Source organism: Apus apus, chromosome 13 (assembly GCF_020740795.1).
Source record: "Apus apus isolate bApuApu2 chromosome 13, bApuApu2.pri.cur, whole genome shotgun sequence".
In the NCBI taxonomy this organism is placed as follows: domain Eukaryota; kingdom Metazoa; phylum Chordata; class Aves; order Apodiformes; family Apodidae; genus Apus; species Apus apus.
The window spans coordinates 424,023-448,928 of record NC_067294.1 but is presented as its reverse complement, the minus strand read 5'-3'; the positions used below and the strand labels follow the sequence as shown (position 1 = coordinate 448,928).

The 24,906-nt window shown below is 42.7% G+C and overlaps 1 protein-coding gene across 3 annotated transcripts; it reads left to right on the top strand.

Annotated features, from left to right (window-relative positions):
• The first annotated feature begins 378 nt into the window (after nucleotides 1–378).
• On the top strand, nucleotides 379–24,906 carry RBM27 (RNA binding motif protein 27). 3 transcript variants are annotated; one of them, XM_051631190.1, is made up of 21 exons: nucleotides 379–503; nucleotides 2,683–2,801; nucleotides 3,648–3,772; nucleotides 5,112–5,218; nucleotides 5,783–5,973; nucleotides 6,742–6,999; nucleotides 7,566–7,799; nucleotides 9,042–9,176; nucleotides 11,207–11,356; nucleotides 13,192–13,339; nucleotides 13,616–13,769; nucleotides 14,901–15,164; nucleotides 15,277–15,405; nucleotides 16,263–16,385; nucleotides 17,589–17,663; nucleotides 17,772–17,936; nucleotides 18,357–18,461; nucleotides 18,561–18,752; nucleotides 20,569–20,655; nucleotides 21,107–21,217; nucleotides 21,794–24,906. In XM_051631190.1, the coding sequence occupies exons 1-21, from the start codon at nucleotides 445–447 to the stop codon at nucleotides 21,878–21,880; spliced, it is 3,018 nt and encodes a 1,005-aa protein (XP_051487150.1). In that variant the 5' UTR covers nucleotides 379–444; the 3' UTR covers nucleotides 21,881–24,906. The 3 variants fall into 3 exon arrangements, with proteins under 3 accessions (XP_051487150.1, XP_051487151.1, XP_051487152.1); XM_051631191.1 differs by lacking the exon at nucleotides 11,207–11,356; XM_051631192.1 differs by lacking the exons at nucleotides 379–503; nucleotides 3,648–3,772 and having other exon boundaries at nucleotides 2,700–2,801.

Below are 24,906 nucleotides of genomic sequence, written 5' to 3'. Positions count from 1 at the left end.
CCGCTGCCAGGCGCAGGCCCGCGCACTGGCGGGGCCGCCCCGCGGGCGCCCCGAACGAGGGCACGGCACAGCGCGGGCCGGGCCGCGGGGCTCCCGCCGGGCCGCTGGGGGCGCCAGCGGGCGGGCTGCGCGGGCGCCGGGGCGCGGCCCCTTTAAGAGTCCCCCGAAGATGTCGCACCGGCGCTCGCGTGCGCGCGCGGCCGCGCCCGCTGGTTCCGCGCCCCCCCCCGGGACGGCGCTGCGCGCTGCCATTGGCTCGCGCCCGCGAGCGGCGCCGCCTGATTGGTGCGCGGGCGGGCGGTCCCGCCCCGGCTGTGCCCGGCAGGCCGCGGGGCGGGCGGGCGGAGAGTTCCTGTCCTAGGCCGCGGCGGCGGAGGGGGCGGGCGGCGGGAGCGGCCGGGCCATGGCGGTGTAGCGCGGAGCCGGGCGAGACGCGGCGCCACCATGATCATAGAGAACGTGGACGCTCTTAAGTCTTGGCTGGCCAAACTGCTGGAGCCGATGTGAGTGCGGGCGGGGGCAGGCCCGGCGGTGTGGCGAGGGGCAGGGCTGCTCCCCGCCCGGGGGGGCGGGCGCGGAGCGGGGCCGCGGGCCGGGAGGCGAGGCAGGCGGTGTGGCACCGGGCCCTGCGCCCCTCCGCCCTCCTCTGCCCGGCCCCGGGGCGGCCCCGGGCCCTGCGGCCGCGGGGGGTGACACGGCCCTCGGAGCGGCCGAGTGCGGGGCCGGGAGCGGCCGCCGGGGCTGCGGTGCGCGCTGGGCAGCGCTGGGCGGAGCGGCCGGGCCGTGGGTTTGTTTCTGGGTTTGTGAGCGGCGGGAGAAGCTGGTCTGCGGGGTTTGCGTTGGTGCGGAGGAGCGCGCTGCCCGCCGCGGGCACCGGGGGCGTCCGCTGCGGCGGGGTCTGCCCGGGGCGGGTGCTGGTCGGGAAGGAGCTGGCCCTGGAGTTTCCACGAAGTAAAGTTAACCCCGGCCTGAAGCTGCAGGAGGCACCTTCACAGTGTGTAGCTAACTGATATTTCTACAGGCACTTTCTATTTTCGTGTTTTGAGGAGGCCTTAGAACCCCCCTGGTGCAGTCATTAAGTAGCAGCTTTTGAAAATTCTTCATTACTTTCCTGTTTACTTTTTGAAGAAAATGGGTCTCGCTGGTGCTTGCTGAAATCCTTCTGGAGCTCTGTCTAGACCGGAGCGTAGCTCTTGCTCCTGCGCCTTGGCTGCCGGTTCCAGTGAGCCTCCTGTCTGCTGGTCCCTGGGGACCTGAGCTGCACCCCGGGGGCCTGAGGTGGAGATGAGGGCTCGTGGCAGGGAACTGTAGGCTTTGCTGGCCGGTCTTGAAAGCAAGAATTCAGGAGTGCAGATACCAAATGGTGAACCTGGAGAGGTGCACACATCTCACACGTGCTGCTGTGGTGTGTAATGTCATGCCTGGGAGAAACTGGTGCGTGGAGAAAGGGAAGGGAACGGGCGTAAAGCACGGGATCATCTCCTTGATTGTCAATCGAAGGTTTAGAGCCAGTTGCAGGTGGACAGTAGCACCAAGTGCCTTACCAAGAGTTTATTTCTTTTTGTGAGTGTGTGTGTAAGAATTGTAAAATCTGTATATTTGTGGTTTCTTTGTTGTTAATTGCTACATTTAGCATGGCTTTCATCAGGTGCTGGAAACAGCCAGAAACTAATTTGGAGTGGAGCTGCTTGGTTGGCTGCTCATGAGGATTCTCATTTTCTCTAGCCAGTTGACACCTGCATGGCTTTCTGCATCGTGTTTGTGTTTTCTGGATGGGTTTTTTATTTGGTACTATTTTCTATTTTGTACTGTTTTCTATTTTGGTACTATACTTCAAACTATTTCCTTCTATATCCATAGTTAATGTTCCCTAACTGTTAATCTTAAAAAGAATTACCTGTTTAAATCATCAGTGTTTTGGGTTCCTGCCTGCCACCTGATAGCTTGCATCTGCATCTTTTGAGAGGCAAAACGAGGAGCTGTTGCTTAATGATTTGACACTCTTAATCTAGTTCATACTTGGAATGTTTTTCTAGTAGCTGAATAATGGAATCTAAAGCAATATCCAATTTAAAGATTAGTGGCAGAGTTTTGCTGCACAAAGTTGTCTGGTTTTGGTGTTCATGAAGCTAGATAAGGGCTTGGGTAGTGCAGAGAGTGGATCTGTATTGATAATTGCACCCCTTTCAACATTTTACCAGTGTTAAAGAAATGTTGTATAGTCTGTAGGCATGGAAATAATCCTTGAGGAAGGAAACCCCCAGGTGTGTTAAGCACAGTGACTCAAGCTGTACAGGATGTATCTGTGTGCATGCTGAAAGTGTGCTTTTGTGATCCAGCTTTCTGAACTGCTTTTCATGGTTGTCATGTTTTAATACTTTACAACCACTGTAATACTGTAAAAAAGAGGAAAGGTGGTTTTTCCTAAGCAGAGCTCAGGAAGGAGCAGAAGAGTGGGAGCACTGTCAGGTGTGGTAGGGCCAGGGGGCACATCACAGATTGTTCTGTGGTTGGAGAAAATCTTCCCTGGCCCCATTATCCCGGTGCAGCCAAGCTGGCCATGTCGGAAAAGCATCGGACGTGTTGCCAGGGCTGCCTGGTGGCTCCTCTGCAGCAGTGATTGTCCAGCACGGGGTTTTGGCATGCTTCAGCAGCACCAAGAATGGTTCTTTCTCTCCATAGATGTGACGCAGACCCCTCGGCCTTAGCCAACTATGTCGTGGCGTTAGTCAAGAAAGACAAACCAGAGAAAGAGCTGAAAGCTTTCTGTGCTGACCAGCTGGATGTCTTCCTGCAGAAAGGTACTGTGCTCTCTGCCACTTGATCTGCTGGGTGCTTGTCATTTAGCTGGGGAGAGCAGGAGGGATAGGGCGCCCTTGCTACCTTGAATTAAAGGGTCCTTCAGTTGCCTTGAACTACTTGTTTACTGTGATTTGAATAATTCTTACAATGTGAAGGAATACATTTTGTGATTAAATACAAAAAAGTCTTAAGATGAAGTTGTGTAACTTTGTCTTGTTCGTGATGGGTGGGAGGAAATCCTCTGAAATAAAAGCTAGCAATTTCATTTTGAAGTATCAGCCATGCTGCCAGAAGTTTCTCTGACAGATGTTTGATAACTTCTGAAAACCTGGTCCATGTTAATCTTTCAGGCTTTTGATGAGCTTCTCAGAGCAATCTGGTTTAAGTTCAAAGTTTTAAACAACTGAAATCCCAGCACTCACTGAGGGAGTTATTGTGCATTTTTTATAATCTGATATTGAATTGATGGTTAGTCTTTTGTGAATTATTTACCCATAGAAGTTGCTGTAAAGAGGCTGGTAGCTGTAGCTAATGGCACAGCTGTGGGCTCGTTCCTTGGTCAAAACTTCTGGTCATAGTTGCTGCACAGAACATTTCAAAGTTGTAAATGAGATTGAAGGAAAAGTCAGTGTTTGATACACCTGATTAATTTCATTTTGTTTAAATGAACGACCTCAATTCCACAAATGTGATTTCAGCTCCTGGAATGGAATTGATGTTCATTGCTCTAGGATGCTGCTGTGAGCAGTCCATCTAGGTGACTTTTTTCAGGAGCTTCTCTGGAAAATCTAAAGGTGGCCTTAAATCAGCACGTAACAATATGTTCTTGTCTTCTGCATCCACAGAAACTTCAGGTTTTGTAGATAAACTTTTTGAAAGTCTCTACTCAAAGAGTTACCTTCCTTCTCTTGAACCCACAAAAGTAGAAGTGAAGCCTGCAGGTCAGGAAAAAGAAGAAGTGAAGGAGGAGGTAACATCGCCTTTTCTGTCTGCCTGCTTCTAATTTTCAAATTAGCCATCGTGTACGTTTGTGAGGCAAAATGTGTAAGAAAAGTCCACTCTCTTGTGACTAGTGATCTCTGTTCTCTGTGCATCTGAAGGAAAACGGAAGAATATTCAGACAAAAATGTTTTAAAATCCCTCTGTAGAGCGTGTCTTTGACCTGGATTAATGGCATTCAGAGTCCTGTTTGGACATCCCTGGTGACAATGATTTGGAAAGGTTGAAGAGAGGGAAAAGAAGCTAAAACATTTCCAGTTTTGTATATTCTGTGAGGAATAACATTTATTTTAAATGCTTTCTATAATGCTTAAAATCAGTGACATATGGTGGCCTCTATATTGAGGGATAATTACTTTTACAAGTGAGGTAGCATTAATTTGCCAACAGTTCTTTCTGTTTTATTGACAAAACTGAAAACAATCAAGTGTTTGAGAACAGTAAACTAATATTCCCATAGTTGTCTTAAATCTCTTTGCATATTATATATCATCTGCTATCACTTGTCTAAGATATGTGGTTTTTTTCATCTGAGTTGCCATTTAGTTTTTCCTTTCTGGTGTCCTTTTCTTATCTGAGGATCAGACCCAGAATTATCATGACAGTTTGAGGCAGTAGCATTGGTGATGGAACTTGCAGCTACACAAGACTTTTAACAGTTTTCTGATCACTTCTCAAACGAATGTTGCAATTCTCACAGATTGTTTAGAGCTACCTTCAGGTGACTTAACCAGTGCATGGAAACTTCTGCCACCCAAATTTACAATCACTTCTAAGCAGTGTGAAATGCCAGCTAAAGTGCAAAATGGGATCAAAGTGATTTACAGGAGTGGTACAGCTGACAAGACCTCTAAAACTGCTTTGGTTTAGGCCAGCAAGAAATGTGACTAGTTCAACCATGGGAACAGGGTTTGGTTTTTTTGTTTAAAGCATTTATTTCCAGGGTTAAGCTGATGACAAACCTACTTGGAGAAGTAGCTCTCCTTATTTGTGTTCTGGTTACAAGATCAGAAAATACCTCATTGAGTTGCTTACTTTAACTAGCATGATAGAGAACTTCATCTTTCATGAATCCTGCTTAAAAACAAAGTATTGAAGTAGTTTTATTTTGGGGCATCTCCTCTTCTGCAGAAGAACCTGAGAGATCTGAAACAAAAAGCCCAACAATCTCTAGGTGCAGTGCTTGAGTGCTCTGTGCAAGTCACACTTACCTGTTGTTTTTATACAGGATATTAACTGTAACTTGAACTAAATCTTGGTCTTGTATTCTTAATTTTTTTAAAAAAGTGATACTCACCCTTGGTTTGTAGTTGTCTCTTAAACAGAATTTTCAAGAGCCAGTTGAAGAAGAGCGGGATAGCAGGAAAAAGAAGTATTCCAGTCCACAGAGAAGCCGTGGAGACACCAGTGAGCAAAGGTTAGTTCTGAACCAAAATATTAAGCTCTTCTGTGTTTGCTGGCAGTCTGTCCCTGGGGATTTTTACCTCGCAGGTAGTGATTTTTTCATAAAAATAGTCACTTCTTCCCAACTTTTTCTATTTGCAATGTTATTTGTATGCTGATGACATGCATGAGGGCCCTTGACTAGAAGTGGGTCTCTTCCAAAAAAATGTCAGTCTGTTTCAAGTGTTAATACCTGGGAATGTCATCAGTTCTGTTTCCTCTGTTACATAAATTAAAAAGCAGTGTTGGCAGTCTTTAGGGGTGGAGGGATTGTTGACACAGTGTGAGCATCACTTTTAAAACATACCCTGTTTTGGTCATCTAACTTCTTCACCTTTCCAATTCTGCTTAGTCCTTCCTTTGCTGGTTTCTACTAATTAGTGATTCAGTTTGAGATCCTGTCCTTTTCTAGTGTAATTAGGGCCGTTCTGACTGGAGCGTTTCGCTGCCCGGGTCGGATGGGAAGGATGAACAGTGTTCTCTCACAAGCTTATTTTTTTAGTTGGGTGCCTCTTTTCATAAACAATGTGTTTTCTAGAACCAGAGAGAAAAAGAGAGACGATGGGAAGTGGAGGGACTACGACAGGTACTACGAGCGGAGCGACTCGTACCGGGAGAAGTCGGGCTGGCGGCGCGGCAGGAGCAAGAGCCGCAGCAAGAGCCGCGGGCTGAGCCGGAGCCGCAGCCGCAGCCGGGGCAGGAGCAAGGACAGGGAGGCCAGAAGTGCTGGTGAGCACCCGAGGTGCTGCTCCTGCAGCTCATCTCGTGTTCATGGTGTGGGGTCTCCTGGCAGGCTGCAGAAGTCCTTGAGAAGCTGGAGGAAACTTTGAGAGCTTTGTTTTCCTGAAGTTATTAACTAAGATGCTGTTCTTTGGAGTAGAACAATTAAGGGGATTGTTTTTTTCTTTGCTAACCTCTTGATTTATCCACAGGTGTATACCAGTGGAGATCAGTAGTTGGTACTTTTGTGCTGTGTGTGGGTTTTTTTCTTTTTTTCCAAAGATCTAGGTTTTTTGCAAAATAGTGTACCTCCCTTTTCATTTTGTTACTGTATATTTTTTTAGAGAAGGTTTTTCTGTAACTGAAGGTGCTTTCCCAGGTCGGTTGGAAAAATAAGAGGCACAGATTACAACGGATTTCAGCACATGTTGAGGCCACATTGGGCGGGGGGGACAGTTAGGTTTGTTTTTTCAGGCTTTTTCCTCCCTCTTTCTGGTTTAAAAGAGAGAGCTGTAATCCAGAATGGAATAAGGAGTAGAGGAATAAATGTGCATTTTGCAAATAAAATGTTTAGATTTCTGAAGTTAAAACCCTGTTTGTCTTATGTTTAGTTCTTATTCCATTGCTAAGACTAAGCTCCTTCAAGAACAGTTTAACGTGCAAAATACTGAATATTTAAGGAAATGTTTATGCTTTTGTGCAGTAGCTTTTTTCCAAGGCTCTGATATACAGAACGAAACAGGAAGACTTTTTCTCATTTTTACTTTTTTTAAACAGAGCACCGCGAGAGATCCAAATTCAAGAGTGAAAGAAATGATGTTGAAGGCTCATATAACCCAGTGCCCGCGTCTCCCAGTAAATCCTCCGAGCAGTATTCCTCTGCACAGGCTATTCCCAGTGCTGTCACTGTGATTGCACCTGCGCACCATCTGGAAAACACAACAGAGAGCTGGTCAAATTTCTATAACAATCACAGCAATCCCACTTCATTTGGCAGAAACCCTCCTCCTAAAAGAAGATGTCGCGATTACGATGGTAAATTATCTGCTTCTTAGTTTTCAGTTTTTCACCTTGTTTCAGTTATTCTGTGAATCTTTTTTTAGGTATTCACTAAACGTAGGCAGCAAGTAAAAATGCAGTAGCATTTAGAGTATACCTTGAATGTAAAAGATGCATTTATGATCTGTATTTTACTGGAGAAATAACTAGTCTTACTGGAAGCAGTTTACTTACAATCTGACTGTTGCTGGATAAGAGCATAGGGAGTTTGGTCACAATTCTGTGGATGCTTGGCAAGTATTTCAACCACTGGCAGCTCTGATAAAGATTGCAGTGCATGTTTTTAATATAAAACAGTTAGTATTTCTGCATGACTTTTTTCTACGTCTTTTATGATGGATACATGCATGTTTATATGCTTTTATGGAAGATTATTCTAATTTTAATTATTTTTAAGCCTCATCTGATAATGCAGTGTTGGATCAGTGATTGCCTGTTTTCATTAGTAAGAAATTCCAGCAAAAAAAAACAGATGCTACAAATCATTGACCACTAACCTTTTATTTTTTCCTAAAAAGATTATTAAATGTTCTGTTTTGCAGAGCGAGGGTTTTGTGTGCTTGGTGATCTTTGCCAGTTTGATCATGGAAATGATCCTTTAGTAGTAGATGAAGTTTCCTTGCCAAGTATGATTCCTTTTCCTCCACCACCTCCGGGACTTCCTCCTCCTCCTGGAATGCTTCTGCCCCCCTTGCCAGGGCCAGCTCGTAACATAAGGTTGCCAGTTCCACAAGCTCATCCCCAGGCACCACCTCCTGTCGTGCTTCCTGTACCAAGTAAGTCAGAATATGGTTCTGTGTTCCTTTATGTCACCAAGCTAAAATGATGCCTCTTTCTGGAAAATCTGTGTATATTCAAAGTGATGACCTCAAGTTTCTTTGATAGCTCTGTGCTATTCAAAATACTGCCAAAATAATTCCAGAAAATCAGCCTGTCAAATATGACGTTTCCAGCACTGCAAACTGAAATAGATCTGTTGGGCAGGGAGGCAGAGGGGGTGTCTTTCATATTATGTCCTAACCCTGGTGCTTTTTGGATTGACCAGTAAAAATTGGATTACTAGATGGTTTTTTTCCTAATGCAATAATGTTGAGATTTAATCTCGTAAAAGTTCTAATAAATTTATGTTTGGGCTGTATTATGTATTGCTTTTTGGTAGCAGATAATGGATACATCTAAGATCTATTTTGGCTCAAGGCTCGGATCTCTGAGACTTTGTAGCCTTTTTTGTTATTCTACTGCATCTTACAATGTAAATTCTATGAAGAAACAGAATATTAGGTACGTGATTACTCTGTGTCAGTACTCTCTATTCCAGTGACACTGGAATGCTGTGATAGTCGATCAAATAGCAACAGCTATGGGATGAGAGGCAATTTTATATGGGATTCACCCTAAACTTTGCATGAGCCTTTTAGTGGGAGGAATTGGCTTGGTGTGGAGGGAACTCACAGTGCTCTCTGATGTATTTGTGTCCTGATAATTTGTGTAGTGTAACTCACTGTCCTGTTTTGGCCATATGGTCAGTAGGAATGTAGGTATACTGTATGGTGCAAACAAAGCAAAAATAGCTAGACAGACTCCTTGTCTGTGACTGCCTTTTTGTCCCGTAGTTCTTGTTTGAGAACTGTAAACCAAATGTTGCTGATACAATCTCTTGCTCTGAGCTAGCCTTGATTATCCATGGCAGAGCTGAGGGAGGAGCTGCTTTAGCTAATGCCAGCTCTAGCAATAATAAACCTCTGGGGAGGAAAATACACTTCTCTCTTTTTTTGTTGTTGTTTTTCTTTTCTTTTTTTCTTAAAGCTTTGTCCTTTCTGGGAAGGAGAAAAGCTGTTGAAATCAGAGCAACTGACCTGAACAGGGCTTCTTAGTTTACTTTTGTTGTAAAGGGATTGTAAATATTTGGAGTTTTCACCTTACTCAAAGCAAGAAATACACAAATTGCACTGAACTGTTTGTACGCTTTATCTGTGGAGTTGCAGCTCTTAGTGTTCTCTTCTATGATGTCATTCTAGGACCACCTTTAACACAGTCAAGTTTGGTAAATAACCGTGACCAGCCTGGGACAAGTGCAGTGCCCACTCTTGCACCCGTGGGAGCAAGGCTGCCTCCTCCTCTACCCCAGAACCTGCTCTACACAGTTACGGAACGTAAGCACTTACCTTTTTTAAAATCTGCTGGGGATACATGTTTTAAAATTCCTCTGCTGATGTATGATTAGAAATTATTACCTCTGTGTCTTCCTCCAGTATATAGACATCTAAAAAGAAGTCTGATGGCTTTCTTGGTGGTCAGTGCATGGTCTGTTGTTCCTGTGAGAGGCAGCAGGGGTGTCCTGTCACCCTCTGGGGAGGGGTCATTTGTGGGGAGCTTCCTTTGAGTTTCATATGCTCAAAGCAATAGGATTGTTGCATAAGAAAGGGATCCCCTCATCTTAAAGCTATTTAGTAAGCAAAGGGTGCATCTGCAAACCTGTAATTACTGTTGAACTTGCTCTCTATCCCAGTCCAGTTTTGGTTACTGCAGATGAGAGAGATTTATTTTTTTTCAGCTGTGTATCACAATAGTCTTTACAGTCTTGATATACTTTAGTACATTCTTTCTATCTTTTTTTTTTTCTTTCCAGATTTGACTAAGTTCTAGCTTTCTAACTTAAAAAAGTGGATGGCTTTCAAAGGACATGTCCATCTCAACACAGCTCAGATTTTTCGAAAGTGGGTTTTCATGAGGGAAAGTATCAAAAAAACCTGGAGAGTCCTAGATTGTGCAGTTTAGATCCGACAAAGCTTGTATTTCTTTCATGAAGAAAGGAGTATAATGACATTTCCATGTCTTACATGAGCAAAACAAGATCATTACATCTCAATATTTTACAATATTCCCACCTGTTTTTTTAAAAAATATTTTCTGGATTTCGTTCAAAGGAGGACTCCAGTTCATGATCCATATCATTTCCTTTGTGAATCCCATGCTTTTCAGAAATTCAGTCACTCAATATCTTGTGAGATAATCTGTTTAGTTATCTCCAGACATTTAGATGTTGCCATCAGATTCTTTCAGCTTCACCACTTCTAATGGATGGTTCTGTCTGTCTTAGCTCACAGGGCATCACTGGCTTCAGTTGCACCACACAATTCTGTTCTCCAGAGCATGTGGAGATTGCCATGTCCTGTCCTTGGACTGGTGTGGTAACAACTGCTGGTTGCCCTCTTGCAATCAGTTGTATGCGAGTCCTGGAGGAGAAGCTGGTGGTTCAGCTTGTGCAAAGTTAATGAAAGTTCTTGGCAGAGTCTGGAACTAAACTGTGAAACATCAGCACCAATATTCTGGGGCATAGTTTTAAGTGTAGAGTCTTCATGGTTGCTGTGGAATAAGGAGCTGAAATCTAGAGTGATTCAAGTCTGTCAAGTCCCCATGTGTAGGCATTCATTTCTGTTCCTGGATGTACTGTGTTTCTGTGGAGGCTTTTCATAGACTTTATTCATTCTAGTTCTTGTGTAGCTTTTGTGTTTTGGAAAAAGGCATCATCCTTGATTTGAACCTTGGGCTGGAGGAGCAGTTTGAGTCGGTTCTGTTATCTTGTGTTCTCATGGTTACCCCTCTTAAGTAAAATAATCATTAGTGCCTTCCTGGAGCTAGGTAGCTGATTTCACTCTTACAAAAATTAAGATAATTTAATAGGTAAGTATTGGTCAAATTACCTGATTTCTCAGCTTTCTTTGATTGGAATCATCTAAGTACATTTTTCTCAAAAAATCCTTTTCTGAAGTAAACTAGTCTGCTGGGCAGCAAAGACTGAAAATCTCTTTGTATCTTAAGCCCTACAGAATAAATGCCTGAAATGAATCTGTTGTTGCTCCCCTTGAGACACTGTCAGAGGTTGTGAAGGTTGTCAGACAGACACCTCGTTCCTTTTCAACACTCAGTGTGACTGATGCACTTGTACCAACAGTAACAATCAGACCAAAGCCCCGAGGAGAACGTGCCCAGACAGAGCTGGGTGTAAGGGTCAGCTGAGGGTTTTGCATGGCTACACACGCTGGCGGTACCACCTCTTCTCTCTTCTCTTCATACCCAACAGCTTCGATTCTTGGACATCCATGCATTTCCTTAAAGGAAAATTAACCCTGAGTCTTAAACTCATTTGAAAACTCCTTTCATTTCTCTCCTTTTTTTATAGATACATATGAGCCAGATGGCTATAACCCTGAAGCTCCTAGTATTACCAGTGCTGGTAGATCTCAGTACCGACAGTTCTTTACGAGAGCACAAACGCAGCGTCCAAATCTAATTGGCCTAACATCTGGGGAGATGGATACAAATCCAAGAGGTAGGAAGGGTTTCCAGTCATTGCTGTTGCTATTTTTGTCCAAGACCGTCATACTTATTTTCCCCCTTTTCAGGCTGAAAGTGATAGTTTCTCACACTGATCTAGTGTTTCAGAGCAGTTTTCAGACATCTCTACCCTTTAAAAAATACTATTATGACCACACTAAAGTCAAAGCAGCCTTTTGGATTAAAACTAACCACTCACTTGGTGGTGTTACAAGGGGTTGGTTGGGTTTTTATTCCTCTTTAGCTTGTGAAGGCATTTTTTGGGTGCTGGGTGCTTCTTGAAAGAAAAATGGAGCAGAAAGATGGTTTTAAGCAGTACGGTCTGAAGACTGCTTTTGGTTTGCCAAGGGTGTGTTTAGGACCTGGGGCACAGAAGTGATGATCTGCACTACTTGCCTCAGCTGTCATGGTGGCAGCAAGGAGGGGAGCAGTGGTGGGATGTGTTTGTGCTTGGTGGTCTGGCAGCCAGGTGCTCTCTAAGTGAGCACTGCAGATATCATTCCCCTTCTCCTAGCCTGTGGAAACCAGTCGCTGTTTAAGTAATTCCATGTCCTTAACTGGGTGGATGTGGATGTAGTCTCTTAGAGGTGACATGTATGAAATATCTTATAGGGGAGAGAACAATCCAAGGCTCTTTAAAAAAAATTTTGTTCTGTTAGCATAATTTTCTTTCCCTCCTGCTTTCCTACTCCAGTTCCTAAAAGAGAAGATGTTAAATGTCAGTGTTTACTGTTACACATCAATGTTTCTTACTCAGTAGCTAAGAGAGAGATATTTTTTCAATATTTCCTTCCAGTGACTCATTCTATGAATAATACAGTTAAATATTATTGCAGAAATCGCTGTTGCTGTTTTCATCTTAGTCAACATCACAAAGGCAGGGTTGGGGCTGTATTTCTGGCCCTCAGATTCTCTCTAAGAACCCATTCCAGCTGTAAGGCATGGGTGACCGTTCAGCAGTGGTGCTTCAGGCCACTTGGTTTTCTCTCTTTGTCAAGTGTATGAAAGGTTTGCTCTAAAATCATCCTCTGAAGTAAGATTAAAACTGTGCCAAAAATGCCCAGTCTTTGTTCTCACCAGTTCTCACCACTCAGCAGAGCTCCGGAATATATAAAAGCTGTAGAAAATTGACTTGTAACTCAGACTTCTTTTTAGGAGTTGAATATTTGGCACACACAGGAGACCAACAGCAATAGCCTGATCTTGAAAAGGTTGTAAATAAACACTTGGCAAACTGTGATCTGGTGTTTTTGCTTTGTGTTTGTAGGAGTTTCTTCAAACTTTAATCCAAGAGTATAATTTCATGCCATAGTTGGGCTTAATTAGCAGTTTGTTGCTGAAAACTGTATGGAGGGAAGGAAACAGGATAGCAGTGGGAGGAACAGGTTCTTGGTTGCCTTTCACTGTCAAGGGTTAATACAGGGAAAGTTGGTTGTTTATCCAGCCCATGCCTTGTTGCTGAAGACTGGCACCCTAGCCCTGTTTCTTTTCCTCCTTTTTTTCTTTTTCCTTTTTTCCCCCCCCCCTCTTCTATAGAATCTGAATTTTCAGTAACTAAAAGATGGAGTTTAGGTTTGTTTCTTCAAGATAATACTAATCTTAAAGGCAAAAATCTCATCCCTGCTGGCAGGACTAAATGTTTTCTGAAGTTGTTTAGTTAGGCTAGCAAGTGATCTCTGAAGTAACTTTCATCTACAAAACTGACCAATTTGATAAAGTCTTACTAATTTTTGTGGTTTTCAACTCAGTCCTGTTTTGCTGTTCAAGTGGAAGTTTTCCTGCTGTCTCTGGTGTGTGGTGAATAACAGAGGCCTCTTTCCTTTCCTCCAGCTGCCAATATTATCATCCAGACTGAACCTCCCATTCCCATTACGAATAATAGCAGCAATGTAACTAGAGTTGTCCTTGAGCCAGACAGCAGGAAGAGATCTCCAGGTAGCATGGAATGTCCACCACTGAAGAAACCGTGGCTGGGAAAGTAAGAATGAACAACTGATTGGAATGCACTTTGTTGCTATCAAGGCTGTGAATATTGCTATTCACTAATCCCTATAATTGGAGCTGGCTGGGTCAGAAAATCTGTGTCCACCTAATATGGAGACTAAATGTTTAGTGGTGGGAGCAGCTCTTCTTTGTTTATGTCTAAAGCGCAGATTTTTTTTTAAGAAAAATAGAAGTTAAAAGAGTGTTAACATTTGTTGCCTTACTTAAATATATGTACGACTAAATTACTATCTTCTCTTATTTTCTCTAGGCAAGCAAATAACAACCAGAATAAGCCAGGATTTTTGAAGAAGAATCAGTATACAAATACAAAATTAGAAGTCCGAAAAATCCCACCAGAATTGAACAATATTACACAGCTCAATGAACATTTCAGCAAATTTGGGACTATTGTAAATATTCAGGTAAAAAAAAGTTAAGTTTTATGCCTGTATGTGGGTATTTTATTTTCCCTGAAGCCTTCTTGAATACTGCCGCTGATCTGCATTCCTCGGGAAGCCTTAGGAGGCTAACTGGGAGAGTACATGATCAAATTCAATTAATCCTTTTCTTGGTCTACTCTGTATTATTATCCTAATCCTGTAGAAGTGTGTTGGCTTCTGCCTTCATGAGGCCTTGCTTAATTTGGAAGGCTTGCAGATTAACAGGATCTAAACCAACTCAAGTTTTTCAGCAACTTGTGTATAATTTCTGTAAGACATCTTCTAAAGATTTCTGTCCTGCATGATAGTCCTACAGTATTTCATAGCCAAGGTTTATATTATGCTTCAGAAGAGTCTCTATGTGCATCAGTTTATTACCACTTGGCATCCTAGAGCTGGCTGCAGATCAGTGCTGTTCCTTGCACTGTAGCAAGGGGAAAAGCACTGTACAAGCAAAACATGGGTAGTTAGACGGTTAAAATAGTGTTTAATTTCCATTTATTTTTCTAGACAAAACAGTTGCCCCTTAGGTCCTTGGAGATCTAAAAAGACATAACTGGGAAGGCTCTGCACTTGCTAATTCTGTGTCTTAGCCAAAAAGATGCTTTGGTGCTTTCTGCACCTTGCTGATGAAATAGTGCATGTAAAACATGCTCAGCTGTTCTGCTAGAAAGTCCAAGATACATTTTTATTCCTGTGATGAATTTTTAGAGAAAAATAGTCTTATTCAAGACAGTTAGATAATGCTGCTTTGGGAATGTGTGAAGCTTTGTGTTGTACCTCCTGTGACAGCAGCAGCCTGTCAGGAGGTTAAAGAGCTCTGGGGTCAGCACCAGGGTCTCTCCAGTCATACCCCAGTTCACAGGGCTCTGATGCTGTTTGGTGGAGGAATCTTTTATTTTATTGTACTGTAAATAGGCTTTGCAGCAAGTGTGTGTAATACTTGCCAACAGGTAATTGGCTGTAATTACATAGAACATTTTACCTGTATTTGAGCTGTTAATATCATTGGATATCCCACTCAGTCTTTCAGATTATTTGTAGCTTGGTTTGCTACTGGATGAGATGTTTTCTTCCTAATGAACTGATGCATCCTAATGAATTTTGATTCAGGTTGCTTTCCAGAATGATCCTGAGGCTGCTCTGATCCAGTACTTGACTAACGACGAGGCCAGGAAGGCCATTTCCAGCACAGAGGCTGTTCTGAACAACCGGTTTATCCGGGTGCTGTGGCACAGAGAGAGTGATCAGCAGCCCCCACTGCTGCAACAGCAGCAGCAGCAGACCCCTCCTCAGACTCTTCATCACCAGCTTCATCTTCAGCAGCAAGGCCTGACCACAGCTCCAGCTGTAACAATGCACAGCAGCCTGACAAAGGTAGTGTGCTGTGGTGAAGGAGTGGTGGAGGTTACCAGCCTTCCTCAGTGACAGCTACTTCAGAACCACAGAGTATTTAATCTTTCATTTTTTACTGTCTGCTGGTCCACAGGTGATGAATAAACCACTGGCATCTGGTGCCTATGTCCTTAACAAAGTCCCAGTGAAACGTCGCCTTGGAGCAGCAGGGGGAAGCCAGCCTGACTTGAGCCAGGCAGGGGCAGTGGTGGAGGACTCTCAGGTGTGTTTGTGACGCTGAACATCTTCATACTTCAGTTAAAGCTTTAGCCTGTTAGCTGAGAAGGAGCATGCAAATAGAGCTGGTGAATTGTTGGCAGCTGGTTCTGTTTCTTTTCACTCGTGTTCCAGGCAGCCATGGTCAGTCACTTCCTCCTGGTTTCATTACCTGTTTGTATAAAACAGGGACAATGACTTCAGAAACAAAGTATCACTGTGTTAAGTAGCATTAAATCTTTTTGGCAGTGCTTCATAGTAAACAAACTTGACAGCCTGTATGTGTTGTCAGCTTTTTGTTGGCAAATCTATTTGCTTTCTCAGGGATTTTTGAGCTTATGCTGTGCTTTACCAGTAGTGCTAGGAGCTGGTAGAATGCTTCTGCAGAGAGTTCAAGCTGATGTAGTTTAATTCACACTGGTGTCCTAGTGAAGCAAGTGTTCTTGGCCACAGAAAAGTCCTTTAAAAAAAGAAAGTTTGCTAGTGACTTTTGCTGCCTTACATGATCAGAAAGCGTGAGGTTAGACTGACTGTGAAGCTGAATATCATGCAGATGCAGAAGCTCAGCTTCAGTGGTATTCCTAGTGAATACGAGGATACAGAGGGAGTTTTGGATGAAGAAGGAAAATAAGTCTCTTTTTTAGAAATCCTTTTAACAAGCGTTTAAGCTGATTGCTGCCAAGCAAGCTGGCTGCTAGACCGATGCAGTTACATGTATAATTGCCTTGGGCTTTTTGTCTCATTGCACAAATCTGGAAGTTTGTGTTCCTATTTTACAGGGTACATTCCTCTAAAATTCATTCATGGTGTATCACATTCATTTTAAGCTATTACATATTTGTGTGTGTGTTTTTGCTATTTCAGACATTTCCTACTTCTACAAGCCACTCAAAAATGGTTTACAGCTCTTCAAACTTAAAGACATCTATGAAGCCTGGTGCAGGGTCTAAACCTCATGATGTACAAGAAGCCCTTAAAAAAAAACAGGTACTTTACTACTGATTGGCTGACTGACAGTGTAGCAATTGAAGTCCTTCATAAATCACCACTTGACTCAGGTTCAACAACAGTGCTCTCAGCCCCCTCCCCCTGCCACCCAGGTAGGGAAGGAGAGAGAGAAAAAGAGAGAGACTTGGCTGGATTGAAAACTAAACTACTCAGCTTTAAACACTAATGATAAGAGAAAATACATACAATTATATACAAATATGGTCAGGTGTGTGCAAAAGCCTCTTGCCTCCCCCTACCCCCAGCAACTCCCACAACATCTCCTGAGCTGGAAACAGACCTGAAGAATCCCAAACAGCTCCTGGAGAAAGCACAGAGTGATGAGGGTCAGGAGAGCTGGAGCCTGGGGGTCCACAGTGAGGGATGGACGGAGTCCTCGCCGGACGCCGGCCATGGATGGGAGAGAAGGGAAGAAGAAGCAGGAAGGAAGTTGTCTTCTGTGATCTCTGACCTTCCTCTGAGCTCACGTAGCTCTCTGGAATGGAAGATCTCTGGCCAGTTTCACTGTCTGTCTAACTCAGCCTCCTCGGGGGGGTCGTAGATCTCCCTGTAGTGTCTGAGCCAGCAGAGCAAAGGTGCGACCTTGAAGCCCCAGCAGTTAGAGAAACATTCCACCATTTGTTATCATTCCTAGCTGGAGCACTCTGCTACTAGTTAAAATAAAGCTTACTGAAGGAAAAAAATATCAGTAAAAGGAAAAGTGGCTTCATTCTGGCTCAAACCAGGACAATAAAGAAAGGTTTGATAGAAAACTCAAACCTCAAATATTGCTCTATAGCTTTCTACAGTAGTGTAGGTTTTGTCCTCATTATTGGACTGTTTTGCAAATGCAGCCTGAGGTTAGTCGTGGGAGTGTTCCTGTTGGGCTGTCTTACTTGACATACCTGACCGTGTCTGGGTTTTCTTGAGGCATTTCTCTGATTTTAATCTCTGCAGGTATGAGACACTTAAATTACAATGTAAGATATGTTTCTTAAGAGGTGTCTGAGGGGGCAAGTAGGATACTTCACAGCAGGAAGTGAGCAACTTGTGTTTTTCCAGCTCAGATACACTTGGTACTTGTGTGTTTTGCAGACTAGTAGTTTTCATTACAGCCTTCATTTCTGTAGCTTCAAGAAGTAAATATGATACATCTAATTTTAGACTGCTTTTACTGATTGAAAGAATTTCTTTCTCGTACAGGAGGCAATGAAACTCCAACAAGACATGAGGAAAAAGAAGCAGGAGATGTTAGAAAAACAAATAGAATGCCAGAAGGTAAGTCTGCAATGTCTTCTGGTAAATGCATTCTGATTTTGTAGATATGTCTGTTCAGTGTTTGGTTTTCCTGAAATTTTATTTCCCTGCTCTTTTTTTAATATATAGATGTTGATATCCAAGCTGGAGAAAAATAAGTCCATGAAACCAGAAGAGAGAGCAGAAATAATGAAGACTTTAAAAGAACTAGCAGGAAAAATATCTCAGTTAAAGGATGAATTAAAAACATCATCTACAGCTTCGACACCATCAAAATTGAAGTCCAAGACAGAGGTATTTATAGTGCAAGACACTTGCCTGCCTGTGTTTTGTAACTGTTTCTAATATTATGTCCTAAAAATGCAGCAGCATTAGATCAAAACACTTCCAAGCAGCATTTTGAATTTAAGAGTGATAACCATGGACAAGCAAGCTGTGGTTTGAAGGAACTCAGATGACCTAGTTCTGCATGTGGCTCATTCGAGCTTGTTCCAGTTCTGAAGCAGAGAAATCTGGGTCCTTTGAAAAAGGGGCTGGGCAAGGGGCACAGAGGCAATGAAAACACCCTGAATTTAGAGGAAGGATGGATGTTGTTACTGGTCTGTGTTGACCATTTACATCCATGCATTGCTGGAGAAGTGGAACAAACATTAAAAGCACACATTGCAGTTCTGCTCTTCCTTTCCACTTTCTCTCTCTGCCTTTTTCTCTAAGGCACAAAAGGAGCTTCTAGATGCAGAGCTGGACTTTCATAAGAGACTTTCTTCTGGAGAGGACACAACTGAGCTACGGAAAAAGCTGAATCAGTTACAAGTGGAGGTGAGTTTGGATCGATGCTTTTAATGTATTTGTGAAATATAAATGTGTGAAACCCTTTGGAAGTGGCAATGTCTTGGTCCATCTCTGCCCTCCACCCAGGCTGCCCGCCTGGGCATTTTGCCAGTTGGTCGAGGCAAGACGGTGCCAGCCCAAGGAAGAGGACGAGGACGGGGTCGTGGTGGGAGAGGAAGGGGCATGTTGAATCACATGGTGGTGGATCATCGTCCCAAAGCACTGACAGTTGGAGGCTTTGTCGAGGAGGAGAAAGATGAATTGTTACAGCACTTCTCTGTGAGTATGAGGGCACATTGGAAAAAGGAGAAAGCTGAGGAGGAGAATTGTGGCTGAGCTATAAGTGAGATTAAGTAGGTAACCAGTACCCTGGATATGTGCTCACCTGCACAGAGAGGCATGCTGGGAACTGTGTAAATACCTGTTTCTCTCTGAATCCTTGCAGATGCAAGTCTTTTTGTTTCTGTTAGTGCAAACGTATCAAAGACTTCACCCTGAATCCATGGAACAGGCTATGGATAAGCAAACAGTTTCAGGCGTATTGAGGGTGTAAATCTAATGTCTTTTATAGCTGCTTTACAATAGCTGCCCAATGCATTCTTTTACTGGGCAAAGCTAAATAGCTTACTCTTATTAGTTCTACATTAAAATAGTTTAAAACAGATGTTAGGAGGCTCAGAAATACCCATCAGCCTCTCTCTGTTTACAATAATTTTTCAGATTAGCTGTTCATACCATTTATCTTATTTCTCTCTGGCTTAAGAAGCAAAGCACTCTTGCTCAACAGGACATCAGTTTCTTTCAGATTAGTTAAATTTGTTTATGAACTCATGGTAGAGCAAGTTTGCAAGCTAAGCTAACAGATGTGTTAGCATCTAACTAAGTTAACATAATGAAGGAAAAGCTGATTTTATGTTTTCTTCAGTTACTTGTTCCGGAATGAAGTGTTTTCATGGGCAAAGCTGGTAAACTTCAGAGAGATCATGTAGTACTTCATAAATAGACCCAGCATGAAATCTAAGCTTGATAAGTTGGGTTGGTATTTATGGATGCTCTTTGCATAGCAAGCCACTGGTATGGAAAACTAATTTTGTAGAATCCTGCCCTTTAGAAGCTTGTGTGTGTCTGGTGTGAGTGGAACAGGGAACGTTACAACCCCTCATGCAGGGGTGAGCGTTGCTCTTGGGGAGCGGTTACTGGGCTTTGGCCTCGTGTCTCATCAGAAGGTTAGAGGCCTCTGCTGCTTTGGTGAGGTAACTTAAGGGAAAAATGCTGTGTGGTTTGATCAAAAAAACAGCCTGCTCCATGGTGTGCTAACAGTGAGCCCTGGGCAAGTCGTAAGAGGGAACCAGAGTTGCCTTTTTAAGAAGATCTTGGCTTTAATTCAATTTCTGAGTAACTTCATGGTTTTGGAAGTTTTAGCCATTCTTAGCTGCTGGAAGGAGTAAAAGCTTTTACAGACAACTAGTGCTGTAACTCAAGCTCCTACCTTACTGGCTGTTAAAGTACTTTTCTTCTGCTGTTCATACTAAATCTAAAGTTGACTAGAATGTTCTTTTGTGCTGCTCGTACTTTATGCATAAACCCTTTTTTTGTTTGGGGGTTTTGTGTACTATTTAACTATCATTGCTGTGGTCATTCCAATTTTCACTTTTATGCAGTACATAAGTTCAAAAAATGCAAACTTCTGGTTAATCTAACCATTCCAGATTATATTTTCCCCCCCTCTCAGTAGTATGTGTAGGGAACATATCCAGGAGCTCTGTAGCAAAACTGATTCCTCTTGCTAAAATGTGTTCTGTAAATCAATGAGCTCTAAAGGACTTGCTTAATAGGTGTCAAGAAGTACAACAGTGAAGGGCAGAAGAGAGTAAGGGAAACAGGGAATCCACATAGTTAACTTCTGAGCTTTAAATGAATACACTTTTTTCCTCTCCTTCTGCAAAACTAAGCTCCACATGTTAGAATAACAATAAATCTGAGCTTTTGCCCAAAAATACAATTATAAATGCTGCAGTGTTGCTGGATGATTGTAGCACACAGTGATCATGTGTTTGGAGAACATGACTGTTCCTGATTGAGGTTTCTCTCACAGAAATTTGGAGATATAGAAGACCTTCAGGAAGAGGATTCCCCATTAAGTGTTGTTCTGACTTTTAAATCTCGCTCAGAGGCTGAGAATGTAAGTAGAATTATTCCTTTCATGGTTCTAAAATGCAATTTTTAACTACTTGTGTCTGCCTTTGTGTTTTAAACTTCAGCAGACTTTGAATCCCACTAGTCTGAGCACTGGTGTGGGTATGTGATGGTACTGCAGATGGTGCCAGTAAAGGGGGAAATAACTGTTTACCTGATGAGCCCCATAGCTCTGTTACTGACAAGGGCCAATGTCACCATGAAGTCAGCCCTGTTCATCTCTTCAGGTGGTTGGTAGATCAGTGTTATTTATTTAGCAGATCCAGGCTAGAGTGAAGTTGCTGTCAGAGGACTGGAGTGGATGGTTGTGGATTATAGAATTGAGATCTGCAAATCTGCATCATGACATTCACGGGGTCTAGCTTGCTGTTGGTGACCTTAATAATTCTTCACTTGATTTTTTTTTTGAAAATACATTAATTTAAAACACAATCCAGGCTGCTAACCAGGGATCCCACTTCAAAGACCGGAGGCTACAGATCTCGTGGTACAAACCGAAGGTTCCCTCTGTGTCCACAGAAATTGAGGAAGAGGAGCCTAAGGAAGAGGTATGAACAGATGTTCATTACCTAATTGCTCTTCTAGGAATCTAAGAGCTAACAGCTCTGTTAGGATACAGTTTACTAAAGACGTTTCATTGAAAATACTTCTACAAACCAGAAGCTTAACTGGTTTGGAATAGTCAGGTATGTATTCCACATTTGCAAAGGGTAAAAGGAAAACAAATACACTTTCTGGATGTGGTGATGTGTTTTAAACTAAGAAGTTACACCTCACATCCTATTCAGACTGCTCATCATTTTACTTCCCAGCACTAATGCTCTGCTGCAGTGTAAGCTGGGTATATGCTTTCCTGTACTTCTGAGCACATTACACTGCTAAAGGTTTTCCCATCTACGCATTTAACACAGTCTAAAACTGTTGTTGATTCCTGCTTCCTTTGAAGTTTGCCTTTCTTTGCCTTTCTTGATGTGTGAGGCTGCTCTTCTTCCCATCAAACCTGTTGGGTGTAGCTGTGTGTGTTTCAGTGGGCAAGAGGGTAAAACAGAACCTGACAAAGTACATCTGCTGCTCTTTGTTTAAGGGAACCTCTTTGTTTAAAAGTACGTTTTTTCTTCTTCTAGGAGACTGAAACCTCAGATTTATTTTTGCACGAAGATGATGATGATGATGATGAAGACGAGGATGAATCCCGTTCCTGGAGAAGATGAAACTTGATGTTGGAAATGTATAATTTTAGGAATATAGTTCAAGCTACATCTTTTAAACATTTATTTAAGGAAGTTGATGAGCCAAAAAAAAAGCTTTACTTTATTTTCAAACCACAAGATTTAAAGTGAGCGAGTTTGATATCCAAACACGTGGGATGTAGAGCTGGGACCCTCAGCTGGCCAAAGGCCCAGGAACGTTTTACGTCATTATCAGCTCACCAGGGTGGTGATTTTTTTCTATTTAAGAAGGATAAAAAGAAAAAGAGAGGGGAAAAAAATACTAGTATTTTCTTGTCCTCTTTGTGTGTCACCTGTATTACCTTGTTTTGGGTTTTTTATAATGTGATTGATTTGTTAGTTTATAATTGAAAAGATATTACAGGTTTTATTTAGCAATATTATGGGGTTGGGGAAAAGAGTCAAACTTTCATTAAATGTTATGAAAGAAAAAAATGCCTCATTTGCTAATTAAAAAAGGGTAGCATTTTATTTCATATGGAATCACTTACTGCAGGAGTGCTTTGTGGCTAGATTCAGAAATCATTTATTTCGATATGTTGGAAAGCCACACAGTTCCTGGGTTCTGCTTTTTGTGAGAGGAGATGGAAGAAGCAATTTAACAGGGTGTTATTGTAGTATTGTCCAGTTCACTCTCTTTCTTCAAATTCTGCTTCACAGAAAACATCAGCAATGACAAGTATTGGAGTGAATTTTCATTCACTGTTGATTTTCCTCTGCAGTTTCAGTGTAAGGTTCAAGTTGAAGTCGGGCTGTTTACTGCATTTCAGTATTTGTGAGTGTGAATGTTAATGAGTTTCATGCTTCCTTGGAAAGAAAAACAGCTAAACTGGCAACCACCGACCAGCCAGTAGAAATTCCTCCTCCTCTCCGTATTACCAGCTGCTTTTTGATGTTCAAACCAAATCCGTGAAGCCTTCTGGGCAGAATGCTCTTTGTTCAGGAGTGTCAGTGTCCTGCTGCAGGCCTGGTGTCACACCAGTACTTCGGGGCATGTCTGCAGAGGAGTGTTCAGAGCTGGGCTGGGGAGGTGATGCCTGTATCCAAGTACAGGTTTGTTCAGGCACAGGAGAGATGAACACTGTTACGTTCTCAGTTGCCTTATTGTCGCACCAGTCTAGGAGCACCCCCACAGGGACCCCCCCAGCAGGGGGGTGTTGTGACAGGAACCAGGACAGCCAGCCCAGGCGCTCGTGCCTCGTCACTGGGACGCAGCTCCTGCAGTTCCTAGAGGTGTTTCCTGGGGAGCATTCCCTGGGGAGCATTCCCTTGGCTCTCCATTTGTACCGTACACTCTTCAGTACATTTCATGTACATTTATATACAAAATAAACAGAATGTCGGTGCAGAAATGCTCTCCTCTTTTGAATACTTAGTTTACCACTGCATTTGCCAGCAAGTTCCCAACTGAAGGAGATGACACTTCAAAACCTTTACGCTAGGGTGGCTCTGGAGCGGGCCAGTGACAGGTCGCTGAGCATGCCTTGCGTTCACAGCACCCCTGATGTCCTGCCCTTTGGCTGTCGTGGTGTATCACAGGTCAGAGCAGGATAATTCCTTCTTTCCTTGCCAGTTGAAGGGAATACGTCCTTCAGTATTGTCTCTTCACATGGAAACCTCACCTCTTTGTATGATTGGGTCTTTCCTGCTAATACTGAGGCTAAATTACAGACATGGAGAAACAAGGGGAAACCAGTCTCACGTACTTAGAAGAATGTCTTGCTTTTCTCCCATCATCTCTACTGTTGTTTTTTTTAATGTCTGTGGCTCAGTCACTGTATATTTTGGAAAATCCGTTGCAGCAAACATATTTGAGTCCTGACAGTTTAAAAAGTGATAGAGGGAACAAAAGGATTTATATATTTTTTTGTACAGAGTTTTTTCTTAAACTGTATAATTTTGTAAATATTTTGCTTTTTTGTGTACTAAACTACCAGCGTATAGATTTCAATAAGAATCGTTGTATTTTTGTATTTGGAAAATGAAAATTACAGTGAATGAATGAAGCTGTAAGAAAAATTGCAGTAGCCTATGACACATGTAGAATGGGATTCCTTTTCATATGGTTTTAGCTGTAAAGTGACACCTGCTGGCACACGGTCCAGGGACACTTGTCCATGCCCGGACGCGCCGGCTGTTGGAGCTGGGAAGGGAGGAGGGAGGTGAGGGCAGCAGCTTTATTGGATTATTTTTGGGAGCTTCATATGATTTCTGTTTCCCCCTTCTCAGTACGTCTTGGCAAGCTTACCCAGGTCCCCAGGGACATCCCAGACCCCATTTCTGCGCCCCGAGGCATGGGGGTGAGTTGTGCTCTGAACCCCATGATTGTCTTGGGGGAGTGTGAGCGATGGGCAGCGTCAGGTTAAACTGTTGGGGCTTTTGTCTTGGTTGGTTGTTTTAATAGGTGACATGACAGAACAGCTCACTTTGTTTTCATGGCAACATTTTCAGGCAAAATGTCTACCCAGCAAGGGAGCCTGTGTGCACCAGCCCTGGATGTGCAGCCATGTGCAGCAGGGTGTTATCAGCTGAACTTGGGGTGCAAACATGGAAAGGGTGTCTGAACAGAAGGGAACTGTTAGGAAGAATTAGAAGAATTACCTCCCTTTCATTGTTGAATTAACCTAAGCAAAAAGAATAAAACAAACCCAAGAGTTGAAAAGCTAAATCTGAAAACAGTTGCCTGCTTCTTGTGGAAACACTTGTTTTAACAAAATCATGTGAAAAGGAATAAGGTTCCTCTTGGTGTATAGTAAACTTGTACTATAGTTTTTACAAATTGTGAACTTGTGTAATAGTATAATAGGAGATATTGTTGAATTTCTAATTGTTTATACATTTAAATTCATATATGTAATGTTTGTTTTATTGATTACAATCTGAATTTCTAAGATGCATGTTGACTTTTTTGCAATAAAGATATACTACAGAATGGTTCGAGATTTAGAAAAGACAAAATTCTAACAAATTGGGCAGCAGAACCATTCAAAAAAAAAATTACAATATCA